This window comes from Sander vitreus, chromosome 10 (assembly GCF_031162955.1).
Source record: "Sander vitreus isolate 19-12246 chromosome 10, sanVit1, whole genome shotgun sequence".
Taxonomy (NCBI): Eukaryota; Metazoa; Chordata; class Actinopteri; order Perciformes; family Percidae; genus Sander; species Sander vitreus.
Genome location: NC_135864.1, coordinates 16,734,707 through 16,750,771, shown reverse-complemented (window position 1 = coordinate 16,750,771; position 16,065 = coordinate 16,734,707). Strand labels below are relative to the sequence as shown.

Genomic DNA, 16,065 nt, shown 5'->3' with positions numbered 1-16,065 from the left:
AGGACATTGGCTTGTCTGCGCATGCGTGAGCCAGAAAAGTGCGTTTTAGAATGATTACTGGTGGCCAGCGGAGAGACAGATTAAACGGCTCTACACAACTGTTGTTTTAATCCCCTGGGCGAGGAGATTTAGCAAAGAAAAAACACAGCAGCCATATTGTATGGAAAAACGACGGAAAGACTCCTCTTTTCAGAAAAGTCGTGTTCTCAGACACCTCTGTCAAGACTTTTGGGGACTTTAATTGTTTTTCTTCCTGGCGGCGGTGGGTTTCTTTCGGACATCTAGTTTGCCAGCTGGTTGAGGAATTCAGAGATTGGGACTAGTTTTTGAGCCATTTAAAACAATATTGTGGTAATCTCTTTGGTTTAAAGGTGTTAAATTAACCGTGTAAAACATGAAGGACCGATTGGAGCAACTTAAAGCGGTAAGTAGTGTCCAGGAAATGTTAACGTCTTTTTTTCCAGTAGCCTATTGTCTCTCTGTACACTTTAATGGCCCTCTGGAAACGTTTCTTCTAGGAAGAAATGAGAGGTTAAGATTAAACACATTTTATTTTTTACTATTTCCACTTTATCTTGAACACTTGACACATAATCATTTAACCCAATAGCGTAGCCTAGCATGTTGATGACCATGATGATAATTACTCATATGATGGAAGTAATAACACTGCAGGTTGGAAAGTGAATTAATATAGGGATGTTAGGCACAGGTGATTTAGTCCTACAGGTTTTATTTTCCGTTTTTATTTTTTTTACATGCATTATGTTGTATGGTGTGACAATTAATTGTAATATAGAAGCCAGACCGTATTAATTATATACTGTCATTGTTATTAGTTGAACTGTATCGCCAGATGTCATTTTAAAAGGTGTATATTTAAATTGGTGCTCTTTTAAATATGATGAAGATATAGGCTACACCATATACTCTGCCTTAGCATTGGGCAGTCTGACAACAGATGAATCATTCTGCTTCCATTGACATTGACTGTTGCTATTAAAGATGAAAAGATTAGTCGATTATTCAATTAATTCGAAAATTATTTGACTATGATGTTGATAACCGATTCAACTTTGAAGTAATTGACCATGTAAAACTTGTCAAAATACTCTGGTCCCATCGTCTCAAATGTGATGATTCGCTGCATTTCTCTGTTTTATATCGAGGTCTTAAAAATCGCTGGGTTTGGGACTGTTTGCGAGACCAAAAGAAGCAATTTCAAGATGTCACCTTGCACTGTGGGAAATTTGGATGGATTTTTATAAAGTGATTAATCAACAATAACAGTGAAATATGTGTCACTTGCAGTCATGTTAATATATTAAACATATTCATTATAGTCAAATAAGAGAGTTTTTTAAACTGGATACAGGAGCTACAAATGGGATAGATTCAACCACAATCCTCTATAGCCTACCTTTTTGTTTTTAGCCATCACGGCCAGATTACAAATCTTTTACAGCAGCAACCATCCATTGTATTTATATTTTCCCTATTCAAAATTGAGTGAATAACAGTGAATACAATTGCTGCCCATGGGGATGAGGCCTTGATCCAGTTGTAGGCCTAACCCAAGTCGGGATGTGTTGTCATAGCTACCTGTAACTGCTGGCCAAATATTTGCTGTGTTTAATGTGCGGTATCCCCCCAGGCGTCTGTAATCTCACACAGCTCGCTTCTTTTCAGGGTAAGGAAGTAGCCTACAGATAGCAAGTGAAGTGGGCCTGTCATTTGTTGGAAGGTTGACGGTATTTGTTAACACCTGTAACTCCTCTTTTTCTTTATCTTTCTTCTTTATCCCCATTCACTCACCGCCTTTATTTTCCTCCTTGAGTTTCCTATATAATGTGTAAATTTCTGGCAGTAATCTAGACTGTGTGTGTGTGTGTGTGTGTGTGTGTGTGTGTGTGTGTGTGTGTGTGTGTGTCAAAACAGGAGAAATGCTGAATTGTAGTTTCACCTGGAGCTATGGTCATATGTGATAGCTTAAATACCGTGTGGTGTTCCGGTTAAAGGAAAACAAGATGACTGGTTGCTCTGTGTATTCATCCGTAGATCAAAACTGTGTGCTCTTGGTCAATTGGGGAAGAAACAGGACAAACAGCACGGCAATCCAGGCACTATAAAATACAAGAAAAAATAATAACAATGAGGAAGGACATACAACATTAAAAATCCTTTTTGTAGAGCTTGCTCAGGCAATTTAAAAAAATACCAATAACATAAATTGATACTGTAGCCATGTTTGATATATTTATTTGAAGGCCAATGTTAACTTGACAGCAGTTTTTTGTATTTCCCTCATGGTATTTTTTTTAGTCAAAGCCATATCCTCTTCAGCTCTGTGTTTCCTCACAGGCCCTGCAGGCCCGGTGGGCTACTGTTGTTACATTGCTTCCCTACCTGGCTCAGATAGCAGCATAACGAATGGGGAAAACTGTAACTGAACTTGCATGGCTTCTTCTGTGACACGTGGAGTTTTTAAATCCCTCGTCAGATTTTAGCGTTGCATTAACACAAGTCCTGATGAAGTATTTTGGATTCTGTCACCATGCTGCTGTAAATCTGACCTAAGGTCCCTGTCCTGCTGCTGTTGTAGTTAGTGGCTCATTTTCTAAATCATCCGTGGGGAAATCTAGTGCATTGGGCTTCAACTAACAATTATTTTTATTATTAATTGATACATCTGCAGAGTATATTCTCGATTTGTAGGTTGGTCTATAAAATGTCCAAAAGAGATTGGAAAATAATGATCACAATTTACTAAAGCCTTGCTTGTTTTGTCCAACCAACTCAATGTATCAAGATAGCTGCCGATTATTTCACTGTCAATCGACTGATTGATTAATTGACTAATTGTCGCATCTCTAAAAGTGTTCACATTTTTCTTATTCTATATGAGCTCAGTTTAGACTTTGTATACCCTCATCTTTCTTAGCTCTCTAATTTCTCAACCTCAAGGTAAAGTGTATTGTGCAGTAGTGTTTCGTTATTTATGATTCTCAGAGACAAAGTCTGACACTTAATCACCTCCCAGTTTCTTTAAGATGACAGTCACAGGAAAGGTAGCGATGGAGGGGTTGGACATGCAATGTGGCCGTGACTGGAGTCAAACTTGCTGCATTGTGTGTGCTTAGTTTTGTACATGATACTAAATTATACAGATCACTTTAGGCTTTTTTTAATTTTAGTTATTATGCTTGTATGAATGTATGCTCAACATGTATTTTGCCATAGTGTGCAGAGGCTGATAGGATGAGCTCAATTTTTGTACATGCCAGTACATGTGGTTTTTAGTGCTTTATTGTTATAGCCATTGGTTTGTTCACCTTTACTCTTTTGCACATTTGATCTGACTTTCCAGAAAGACCAGTACAACACTGAACCAACCAATGAAACTCTGTTAAGAGAGCTAGTCAGTTTGTTGTGTTCAAGAGGCAGAGGATCACTATGTCTGCTTCACTGTAAAACCTTTCTCTAGTCATTGCCTTATTGAGCCGAGTTATGCAACATGACATATGGTGCTTTGTATGCAGAACAAGCGTAATTAAGTGATTTGAATAAAAGGAACAAGACAACAGCCAACCTAACATATCAATCGCCTATGCACTCATGTGTAGCGTTTGCTCTATTTTTCTTATTTTTATTCCATGATTACACAATCTTCATGTAACTAAACAAAAGATTATAGCATTTTTGTTGAGTTTCATAAAAAAAATCTAATTTGATGGATGGGTGTTATTAGACAATGTTGCAGAAAATGCTGTAAATTACTGGTTGATGTGAATGATTTCCACAATACACACATGGCTTTTAAACATTAGATATCTCACACTACATCATGAAGGCTTGCACTGTGCATTAAAGAACTAGCAACCCCCATGTAGTGGAAAGAAACAATAAAAGGTTTATGTATTATGAGTAACATTTGATCCAAAATTATAAAGCTAGTCTCAAGCCTTCTACCAAGTAATAGGGGCCTCCAGGTTCAGTCATATGACGAGAAAGTGACTTGGACACTGGAAGGAAGTGAGTGCTTGTTCTTATCTCGCTGCTGCAGAAATGATTTGTGAGGGAGCATAATGTTAAGGTCAGAGGGCTACAGCTGTATGTTTGATAAATAACTCATGAAGAGGTTTAAAAACAAGCAATGTACGTGTGTCCAGGGAACTCTGTGCCTGAACCAAATGGCTACATTTGCAATTCAAATTTTATTTGAGGGGGTAGAAGGTTAAAGACCGTCTAAAACCCAGCATTTCAACAGAACGATGTGCTGTTGCTTAAATGGAAGTTCCAAGTAGGGCTGCAACTGGCAGTTATTTTGATTATTGATTGATCATTGAATCATTTTGTTTATAAAATTATGAGATCCACAGCCCAAGACAATGTATTACTTGTTTTATTTGATCAACCGTCCAAAACTCGGGGGGAAAAAACAGTTTACTATCAAATGACAAAGAAAAACAGAAAATAATTCCCATTTAAGAAGCTACAGCCATGTTTTGGCAATTTTGCTTAAAAAATGACTTACGCCATTAATCAATTATTAAGATAGATTGCGATTAATTTTCCTGCCAACTGACTACTCCATTAATCAGCTAGGCTAACTGTTACAGCTCTAGCTCCAAGTTCCTTTTATAGTTATTGTATTGTGCATTGTATTACTTAGAAACCACGGTACAGTGTAACTTCATTTGAAAGTTCAAGAATAATTGAAGTTACAGAGTTATTTCAGTGCTGTGTAAATGAAGTGTAATATCGATATCTATTCATATTACTAGTTTAGAGATTGAACTGAGTCATATGTGATATGAGAGAGCAGGGAAGTCGACAGGTATGTCAGCTTTAATTTTCCATGCCTTGACTTTGATCCAGGCTGACTTTCTGCAGGAAAGTCAAGTGTCAAGTATTCAAAATCTCTGTCACCCATTACCACACAAAAAACACAACCTGCTATGTGTCAAGAGTTTAGTTAGCAACACTCGGTAGGTGTTCAGTGGAAACACATTTGTCACATTTGTTTGTAAAATGCAGAAGTATTTAAAAGGGAGGGATCATAGTGAGCTTACTGTCCCCTTCCACTCATTGTTTCAGTCTTATTTCCTCCACCTAACACCGTCACAGCAGGGCCCTATGATGTCTGTTTACACTGTGCCTTAGCCGTGGTTTCTTTAAGTCTGTTCCTGGAGCCCGGCCCTAGTCGTTCACCGTGTAAATATTCACCAGCAGTGCTGAGCTCTTTGTGGCCAACCTCTGGCACTGCCCTGTGTTTACTGACTCTACCTTGTGACTTCAGTAGAGTGAAACTTTCTGATGTAATTTATTGGGTGTAGGCTGATTAGGGTCAGACCAATATTACGCTGAGCTGATAACCAGGAAGCAGTTTCATTAGTAAGTGGCTTTTTCCACCCTGACAAGAAATACATTTCTGGAGAATTACTTAGTATTTTTGGCCAGTATTTTCACAAAATATCAGAATTCAGTCACAAGTATTGGCCTATGAAAATGCCATTGTAAGATGATCATAACAATGTTATTAATTTTGAACGTATTAATTGTGGTTATGATTTTTAGACTTGGAGCTGGGTATGAGATCTCAATATTTATGAGTGCTCACTGAAATGCATCCATATGGCACAGTATCAAAAACGGTCAAGTATTAAACGTTGGCATTGAATGTTTGATCAGATTCTTAGTTTTATTTACTTGTTCTTTGACTTATTCCTGTTCTTTGATTCTATAATTTCCTGATTTTGAAGAATAATAATTTAGCTAATTTTGACTTGTCTTTAATATGGGCAAATTTCTTGGTCAGTGCTGAGACAGAATTAAAGGAATAGTTGATTTCAGGAATTATTTTCTTTCTTGTTGAGAGTGATATGAGAAGGTTGATACCACTCTCATGCCTGTACTGTAAATATGAAGCCACAGCCAACAGTCACTTAGCTTAGCTTAGCATAAAGACTGGGAACAGGGGGAAACAGCTTTCCTGGCTCTGTGCATTGGTAATAAAATCTGCCAGCACCTCTAAAGTTCACAAGTTTGTTTGATCTGGTGAGAAGAGGGGTGAATACCTTAATATATGTGTTCGCTGATTTACAGGAGATGCTTGGACCGATTATAGAAAATATGGTGAAGTCCTTTTTATTTAAAAAAAAATTAGAGCTGCGTTATGTTTTTGTGAATGGACTTCTGCTAATAAAGACACCAGCTGAGCGAGACTGTGCAGCCTGCGTGTGGTTCATGACCTGCTTTAATCTTCTTGTCAACTTCATTTGTTGACTCCATCAATTTATTGATATATAGAACGTGTCGCAAGTCCAAGCTGCACCAAATTTGACATGACCCGCCAAGTGTGAAGTAGATCACATAGATGGTTCTCCAGATATTTGACAGACACACTCACAGACAGAGATTCCTTCCTTTTTATACATACATACATACATACATACATACATACATACATACATACATACATACATACATACATACATACATACAAAAATAATCATTAAAAAATGGGTTAACATTCAATGTCGATGTCAATTTTATTTGTATAGCACCTTTTATTACATGTAAGTGCTTCACATAAAACAAAATACAACATTTACATTAAAACAAAGCATGAATGGCAATAATAATACACAACAAGACAATCAACAAAAATAAGCAAGACAGTGCAACTATACAATTTTACACACACACACACACACACACACACACACACACACACACACACACACACACACACTGTAATTAAACAAATGCCTGAGAGAATAAAAAGGTTTTGAGTTTGCTTTTGAATGTGGACACAGTTCCTCAAAGTAACATATTTAAAAAATGTATTGTTTTTTTTATGTCTCGAATACTGGAACTCAGGCTTTGTATTAGCACCAGTATCAGAACTTGAATTGATACCTAGCCTTATAATGGAAATAGGGCGTTCACAAAGTATCAAATGACACAGAAACCATCAGGAACACAGGCTGTCTGATGGACACAGACAGGGCTGTGAATGAGATTCAAACAGATGGTTTGGAGTCATGTTTTGGCCTGAGGTTAGTTTGTTTAACAGGATGTCTGTGTAATTGTTAACAACATAAGGTGCATTTATTTGGCATATTTATCCAGGCTAAGCAGCACTGAAAGTAAAAAGGTCAGTATAGTTGTCTCTAAAGGCAAGTTTGTTTGTAGAGCACCTTTCAACAACCATATGATTTAAAGTTGTAATATGTAACTCTACCGCATTAAAATGTCTAAAAACGACTAGGCCGATGTTTAGATATTTTTTTTGTGTTGTGTATTATCCCAAATGTTTTTCAACAATGTTCAAACCCAGAGAAATCGTAATTTTATTCAAGGTAATGGTCTGTATAATTTTGTCACCGTCGCCTGTCAGTGGTGTCGTATCCCCTTTGACCATGCGTCAGCGTTGTAGTTGTCTGCCAGAAGCTGCCATAAATGGACTTTTACCCAGTTTTAAGCCACATTTTTAAGATACACTTTCTAGATCTTGTTTTTATATTCTAACCGGATGAAGGATTCCAGTCATCAGACGTCTGGATCACCAAACTTCGTCTTTTGTCTTTTGTTTGATTGAGACCCCTAGCGGCAGAACATTTCATATTGTGCATTTATGTGCTTTGCATACAACCTAAAAAGGCATTAAAACAAGAATTAAAAGAAACACAAGGTTATATAAAAAAAGACCCATATCGATAGGATTTAAATAGAATTAAAATAAATAGAAGAATGAATAATAAATAGTGGACAGGCACAGAGAGGTGCCTGCTTTTCTGTTTTTACCCTGGTGAACACATTGAACATCAGAATTTACCTTTAATCCTGTGGTGTTGACATGCGTTATACTTTGAGCTTTAGCCAAGCGTGTAATACCCATCACACGTTATCTCTGGCCAGCTGAAAACATGTAGTACTAGTCTGATACAGCTTTTACTTTTATTCTGTTAGACGTGTGATCAAGATGATGACGAGGTGGAGATTGCTATGGACAACGCAGCCTTCATGGACGAATTCTTCTGTCAGGTCAGTGTTAATGTCAGTAATTGGAGGTTGTACTTCTTTTGTCATTTGCATACGTTTGATATTAATGGTGTGTGTGTTTGTTTCAGATTGAGGACATCAGGAGCAGTATTGATAAAATTGATGAGAACGTGGCGGAAGTCAAAAAGCTTTTCTCGGTCATCCTGTCTGCTCCCACATCAGATCAGAGTGAGATACTAGCTTCTTCCTGTACCTGCTCCTTTTTCTCTCTTCTGCTATTGTATTCACTTCACCCCACTTACTTAGAGTCATATTAAGGGTATTTTTTCTCCCCTAACCTTATTTACAAATTGAGTTAAAAAATACTTTTGTTAAAAGGAACTAAAAAAAGCCAATTTTCACTAGAATTTGAGTCCGTATGCTGTATCGTTGTACCCAGTCATTCAAAACCTTTTTTCAAAGCAACATTAATTCATATGTCAATTTTTTTGCTGCACTAGTTTGAAAATTCAGAAAAGGAACTTTGCCTAGCATGATTTATTTGTTATCTTGATTTGAAAACATTTATCAGTTTTTGCATCAATTTGTACTTGCAATAAGTGTGTTTCTCTGACCCCATTGCTAACACTCCCAGCTGTTTATTTCCACGTCTCTTCCTTTTCTAGAAACACAGGATGATTTGGAGGCAATCACCAATGACATAAAGAAAATGGCCAACAATGCAAGAAACAAACTCAAGAGTGAGTGTGCGCACACGCACACACGCACACACACACACACACACACACACACACACACACACACACACACACACACACACAAGTCAATGTCAATGTTGCTGAAAAATTAAACACTGATGTGATGTGAAGTTGATTTTAAGCTGAATCATAAATCAGTAGTTTGGATTGCTTCCCAGCCATTGAGAGGAATCTGGAGGCAGAGGAGCAGGAGAGGGTGTCGGCTGACATGCGAATACGTAAATCACAGGTAAATAATGTCCATCTGAAGTTATTCTTCGATTCTTTTTTTTCTAAAATTCAAATTCAACAGGCTTACATGTATTTGCATGACCATATATGGATACATCACTGCCAAAGCATTAAATGAATACTAAAACTCTACAATATATTCAAAACATTGAACACAAGAGAAGAAAAAACTAAAGGCCTACATGTATGTAGGTGAAAGGGTGTAGCGTGGGCCAAGGAAGAACCCGTTACATTTTGGAGTGGATCCGACACACGGGGCAGACACACAACTTATTTTTCACTTTCATTGGGTGATAGGGCGTTTGTGCTGCATTCATATGGTGTCGGAATAATTGGAAAAATGAGAACCCGACTGGGAAAATTCACACTGCATTAACATTGTGAGATAGGGCATGCTTGGCAAATGTCTGTGCTCTCAGAGTGTGCTTCTAGTTATTATTTTTAACATGAGCAAAAGTTTGTTTCTCTTTGACATTGAAAAAAAAAAAAAAAAAGTTTTTCATTTGTCAAATATGCGTCTTGTTCCTGAAGTTTATGTCTGATTTGAGACAAATTGCCAGTACATCCACCAACATTACTTCTGTACTAACTCATTTTTCCCCCTGTTGTCTCCCAGCATGCAGTGCTGTCCAGGAAGTTTGTGGAGGTAATGACAAAGTATAATGAAGCCCAGGTGGACTTCAGGGAGAGGAGTAAAGGACGTATTCAGAGACAACTAGAGATCAGTGAGTGACGGCCATAAAGTCTTATGATGGTTCCACAATGTTCTTCGTGGTTAACTTTTTCCTTTTCTGTCCTTTCCTTTTTCTGTCCAGCTGGAAAAGCAACAACAGATGAGGAACTGGAGGAGATGTTGGAGAGTGGCAATGCTGCTGTGTTTACTGCAGGGGTAAGTGTGTGTGTGTGTGTGTGTGTGTGTGTCTCTGTCTGTCTGTCTGTCTGTCTGTCTGTGCATTTTTTTTGAGTTGCTTGAAACAGCTGAGAAAATGAGCACCACTGGGTCTCAACTGATCAGACAACCACGTGGGAAAGCCTCTCTATGCCTTCTTTGCTGAGGAGGTGAATGTTTCTAGTATAGTTTGGGAAGAATTTCTTACACAAGGATACACAACTCAACTTTTGATAACAACCTAATGTCTCACATGCCTTTTAAAAGCTGTGCAAACCTGACCATAGACGTAAATAGAAAGGGTAACTCAGCACAGTGATACAGCATTAATCAGTTATGATTTTTAAAACACATTTAAACATTTCACTAGTTTTCTGAGGTGGGTTACCACCGGAAGTTACCTACTGAGCCACAGCCGCCCCCAATATATCTAAACTTCTTCTTGAGCTTACACTTGTAGCCAGGTTTTATAAAATGAACTGTCATTTCCTTTTAAAGTAGCACTTTTCTCTGCATCACCGTGAGATGCATTAATTTTCACTTACTTCTGTTTGAGATGCAAACTTAACCAGATCATAGCCAATCTCTATCGGCCACATGCAAAGGAAATAAAGACGAAAAACTAAATGTGACACAGGGACGTACTGTATCTTCATCAAGACCTTCTTGTGTGTGCATGTTGTCTGAACTGGTCCTGAGTAGTAACAATAAACCTCTCCTCTCCACAGATTGTGGACGCTGGGGTCTCTAAACAAGCCCTGAGTGAGATTGAAGCCAGACACAAAGACATTGTCCGTCTGGAAAGTAGCATCAAGGAGCTGCACGATATGTTTGTAGACATTGCAATGCTGGTGGAGAGCCAGGTACACTCCTCCACTTTCCCATCATTTCATCCACCCGTCAATTACTTTAGGAACTTCTCGTCTATTTCATTCATTCGTTCACTCATTCTGAACCTTTTCCCATGGCTTTGTGTTCAATCCTGACTTTTTCTCTTGTTTATCTCTCTTCCTGTCTCCACTGTGGTCTTACTATCAATCTGCATCTGTTTCCTCTTTTCCAGCTCCATGCCTTTCTTATTCTTCTCTTTACTGTCTTCTGCCACTGCCACCTCCATCTCGTCACCCAATCGTAAGATGTACAAATAAAGCATCATTGTAGACATGAGAGCAGACTTCACACTAGAATGTATACAAACACATATTGTTGATTAGTCAGTCACTGTGTGTATATGCGTACATAAGTCTAACCACATATTTCTTACTGCTTAAACCATGCTTTCTGAGGGAAAGGCTTTTTTGAGGTAAGGGCCACGCTTCTGCTGTTTTGTATTGTGTGATTTTCCCACGAAACTTTGTTTTCTTAACCTTTTTTATTTCCAGCTTTTAGTTTGAAGAGGTTTGTTGTTCCAAAATAAATTTCTGCGTTAACATAAATATGGATGCTTCTCCCTGACATTGAAAACAAAACTCATGGAGTCATTATTGAAGCTGACACTTTAGTAACAGTAGAGGTTTTGACAATGAAAAGAAATGTACTTCTAATGCACCTGAAACTCAATGTATTACTGTGTATTTAAACCAATAGACTATACTGTTCTTCTGCTCATAAAGTGTTGCTCTGTATCTTGTTGTGTGTTTTTCAGGGTGACATAGTTGACAACATAGAGCAGAATGTATCCAAGGCAGTGGACCACATAACAGTGGCTAAGGAACAGACCAAAAAAGCTGTAAGGCATCAGACCAAAGCACGCAAGGTAATGCTATTTCAGCCAACTGCTGCACCAGTCTGCTGGTGACGACTTCCTTTTTTCTGCCTATTTTCTGGACACACTTTGATACATTCAAACCACACAGTGTTCATACAGATTGTACTCCCTCGGCCTGCAGACACATCACCAATCACAAACAACTGCTGCATTCTGTGCTTCGCTTTTTTGTTTCTCTCTCTCTCTCGTTGTTTTATTTAACTTCTTTTGTTGCTTTTCGCCACCTCTGACGCCGTGGCCCCATGTTAGGGTGGAATGATTGACAGGATTGAGAGCAACATGGACCAGTCAGTGGGCTTTGTGGAGCGGGCTGTAGCAGACACTAAAAAAGCTGCAAAGTTTCAGCAAGAAGCTCGTCGTGTGAGTGACCACAGTCTGGAGAAGGAGCAGTCAGGTTTCCCAAAAGCAACGGAAATAGTTTTATTTTATCGTTTTACAATGGAACAGCGATGACCCTGAGATCAATGCATATTCAAATTTAAATACAAGGTTGTTGTTTTTTTGCTTTACAAGCAGTACAAATAAGAGAGAAATAGGAAAAATTAAATGGACTAAATTTGGTGCCACAGGACAAAGATGTAGTCAGAGTTCACAAGCCTGGCCTTGTGTTAGAATATGATTAGGTGATTTAATCCATGTTATTCCGATCAACTTGAGCCAATCGAAACGTACACCTGGGATGTCAAAGATGCTTCCTGACAGTGTTGAGCAGTGGTTAATGGTTATTGCTCAGGCTTCATCTACGCATGAGACTCCACTATCATAGCTCATACACGTGTCAACAATGGTTCCGACATAGAACAAACAACACAGCATGAAAAATTACAGCCACCCTCAGTGATTTTTTTTTTGCAAAGGTAAGCAAAATCGCAGGGTTGTCCTGGCTCAACTTTTGCAGCAACGCAATGCAACGTTAATTTGTTAGGCACAGTGTCGGCCAATCAAATACAAGCAAGCACATGTTCCTGGTGCATTACTTTGTAATAATAATGCTGTATTTCTAAGGTTTACCTTGCGATAATCGCAACAAACGATTAAATGATTATTGTTATTATTGTTCCGCTGTTCAGTATTTTAGCATATGATAACCCTTCAAACTCATGAATCTGTTACTCAACTGTGCTTCCTGGATCGCTTTTCATAATGACACCGGTACCTAACCCACTGTTGTCTCTCTTAAAGTTCAGTTATATTATGAAATATGGAAAGAACTGGAATTCCTCTTTATCACAGAGATGCTTTTGGGAAACTTGCCTGACAACATGTAGACCATCCCCACCATCAAGACCCCTGATCTTCACCTTAATCCTGACCTGTGATGACTTGTGATGACCCATAACCCTCCTACCTGCTCTGTTCCTGAACCTCAACCACCCTGTGGCATGTGGACCCCTGTGCTTTGAAAACCAAGACCACACACACACACACACACACACACACACACACACGCGCGCACGCACGCACACACACACACACACACACACACACACACAACACACACACACACAAAAAACACTGACAGCTTCCACACTCATCTCTCTCTTTGTCTTTCTCTTCACCTTTAACCTTATTTTTGTCTTTTGTTTACAGTTGGTTCATTGCTACTGCATTATTCTTTGGTTTTGCCTGTTTGAAGATATTGCTCATTAGATTTAAGCTGTTAACCTATGTTTTCACACACATGCTTTAACATAAAATCAACACTGTTGCACCAAGACCAAACTGGTTTAACTGGTTTAGACTTTACCAAGATTGGTGCACTGAGTTTGTATGGTTACCAAGCTACAAGGAGAATTTAGGAAATTTGATACTGCCATTGTTGCCATACACAAACTATATGACTTACAGTAGTAGATTCCATAGTTGTTGCACAAATGAAGGATTTACAGTACTTATTGTTGTTTCCCACTGAGAATGGTCCTGATGGAGCTGTATGTACTTGGTTGTTCCCAACAGAAAATGGTGATAATAGTGGTGGTTGTGCTGGTTTTGCTGGCCATTCTAGCTCTCATAATCGGGTTGTCAGTGGGATTGAAGGGAAGCTGATGAGCTATTTGAATAAAAGGAGAGCTAAGGGTGAGTAACTCAAAGCAAATAAGCTCTGTAGTGCCTCAATGGGTGGTTATGAAGCATGCTTTGTGAAAGGGTTTGCACGCTCTTTTCCCTCGGGGGGGGGTGTGTGTGTGTGTGTGTGTGTGTGTGTCTCTATCCACAGGGCTTACTCGAGATGTGTTTGTGTGTATTTGAAGTTGTTGGGTGTGTGTTTTTCTCCTATTCTTCAGCACGTGCTTCTAGTTAATGCTGAACAAACAAAGCAATGCTAGAAGTGAGTTACAGTTTCAGCTGGTGTTTGGTCTGTGGGCTCCTTTCAATGCTCTTGTTCCCCATCATTAACAATATTCTCTCTCTGTCTCCCTCTCTGTAGAAGATGATCATAATTGGTGTAGTCTGTGCTGTGGTTGTTCTCATCATCCTCATCATCATCCTCACCCAGACACTATAACAGGACTGCCGGCATTATCGGTTTATTCATCATCCACTCCATCGTATCCTCCTTCAGCAAAAAATTGATTCTGATCACTCCATATGGATATGATCATATTTAACCCGCAGATGTACAACAACAAAACCTTTGTCCAGAACTGTCCTTCCTGGTCTGTAAGGATCTGTTTGACTCCCTCGGGTGGCTTGGACAGTTTGAGGATGTTCTGCTGCAAATGAGGAAATGAAACTGAAGCTGACATGAGGTACAATACCTGTTGTATCTCTGCGGAGGGGAAAAGAGAATTGAAAAATAACTGATCATAATGTCACTAAACCTTTCACTGTCCAATCTACAATGCCAAAGAATCAGCCTGGAATTGTTCGTCATCTGAAACTGATTTTAACGTCCAGTAAGTGGGACCTTTTGTGAAGCCTTGTAGAAGCACATCATCTCCCTTATCATTAATCCTTGCCTTCATGAGCCTTGACACATTTTGTGATTGAAAAGTGAGCTACTGTATGTTCACTGTATTGGGATTTTGTTGGTTTTGGGAGGTGTTCCAGCACTTTCATATTTTAAACTATGTCTCTATTTCTGTAATTAAGATCAGATGATCATGTGAATAATTATTATTTTGTGTGTAGTCGATATATCTAGCCCTGAATATGGCTCAGTTCTTTAACTTGAAGAGGATGGGTGTGCTCACTTTGGGTGTGACTCTTTAGTTTGTAGAGCCCAGTGGTTCTAATTTTAAATATGAAGGATGGTGCTTACAGAAACACATTTCATGGCCAGGTGGAGCGAAGATATGCAAACGATATATGATAAACATGCATTCATTGCTTTAAGATTATCCAAACACTTTGAGAAATGCCTCATATTTGTTTTGTATTTCTGCTAAGTTTGTAACAATGTTAGCCATCTTGACCTTCTACATACTATATATAGACATGATTGTCTCCCCTTTTAAAATGATGTTTTATTGCCAAAGAGAGTCGGGTAGTAAGACTATTTCAATTTCAGTGCCCGAATAGTCTAATAAGTAAGTAAAAGTATTATATTTATTATACGTATTGATGACATTGCTAATTAAGTCGCACATAAGGATATAGTGTAAGTAGACACTCTAACTAACCTACAGTAAAGCCTCCCTGACTGGTGGCTCCTTACTGGTGTGATATGCATTTGCTGGCATATTTTTTTGTATACGGGTCAGTATATTTTGTCTGTCAACTTACACTTCATTTGCCAGTTTATTAGGCACAAATATATGAAACTAATGCATTCTAATACACCAGCCCTGCAATAAATCCTATTGTCATGAAGGTAACAATGTAAATTTTTTGTTTAAAGAGCTTTAGAGATCTGTTGGTTAAACTTAATGAACAGGTTTGCAGGTGCAAACTTCTCAGTGTAAACATTTACAAACCGCACCACGAAGTTCAACCTCCAAAGAAACCATAAAGCACATATCTAAAACAGTTTCAACAAAAACTGTACATGATAACGCAATGATGAAAAATCAGTACATACTTTATCTACCCCTGACAAAATCAAATGTTATGTTACATAAATATATGAAAATGTCAATTAACCAAAACAAATGCACAAAGGTTTTATTGCAGGGATGTTCCATTAGACTGCATTAGCTTTACATGTAGCTAGTTGTGATTAATAAATTGGCTTTAACTGGTTGGTAATCGTCATTTCAGTAGGTTTTTCTTGGAAGAAGGAATGTGTCACACGGAGTTTATTGAACCACAGTGCACATGTTGTCACCCAGAGGCTTTAATATGGCAATTAAAGCAGGTGAATTAATCTGTGCATACACTACACACATACATACACATACACTATTTCCACGTATTAAAGAGACAGGTATTGAACATATGTAGGTGTTTTGTAGTGCAAAGACGTAATTTGTAAA

General features: G+C 38.4%; 1 protein-coding gene across 3 annotated transcripts; it reads left to right on the top strand.

Moving 5' to 3' along the window:
- Positions 1 to 49: 49 nt before the first annotated feature.
- On the top strand, positions 50 to 14,368 carry stx3b (syntaxin 3b). 3 transcript variants are annotated; one of them, XM_078260545.1, is made up of 11 exons: positions 50 to 424; positions 7,975 to 8,049; positions 8,136 to 8,235; positions 8,673 to 8,747; positions 8,924 to 8,994; positions 9,613 to 9,721; positions 9,812 to 9,885; positions 10,614 to 10,748; positions 11,531 to 11,641; positions 13,610 to 13,729; positions 14,079 to 14,169. In XM_078260545.1, exons 1-10 carry the CDS (start codon positions 395 to 397, stop codon positions 13,697 to 13,699), a joined length of 870 nt encoding a protein of 289 aa, XP_078116671.1. In that variant the 5' UTR covers positions 50 to 394; the 3' UTR covers positions 13,700 to 13,729; positions 14,079 to 14,169. The 3 variants fall into 3 exon arrangements, with proteins under 3 accessions (XP_078116671.1, XP_078116672.1, XP_078116673.1); XM_078260546.1 differs by lacking the exon at positions 13,610 to 13,729 and having other exon boundaries at positions 14,079 to 14,368; XM_078260547.1 differs by lacking the exons at positions 13,610 to 13,729; positions 14,079 to 14,169 and adding an exon at positions 10,949 to 11,016.
- Positions 14,369 to 16,065: the final 1,697 nt, after the last annotated feature.

Bases quoted from the DNA above. Each gene is read 5' to 3' on its own strand.
- stx3b (XM_078260545.1), top strand. From the start codon at position 395: ATGAAGGACCGATTGGAGCAACTTAAAGCG. The intron at 8,748-8,923 runs GTGAGTGTGCGC...ATTGCTTCCCAG, and splicing joins TGCAAGAAACAAACTCAAGA to CCATTGAGAGGAATCTGGAG. The intron at 9,722-9,811 runs GTGAGTGACGGC...TTTTCTGTCCAG, and splicing joins TCAGAGACAACTAGAGATCA to CTGGAAAAGCAACAACAGAT.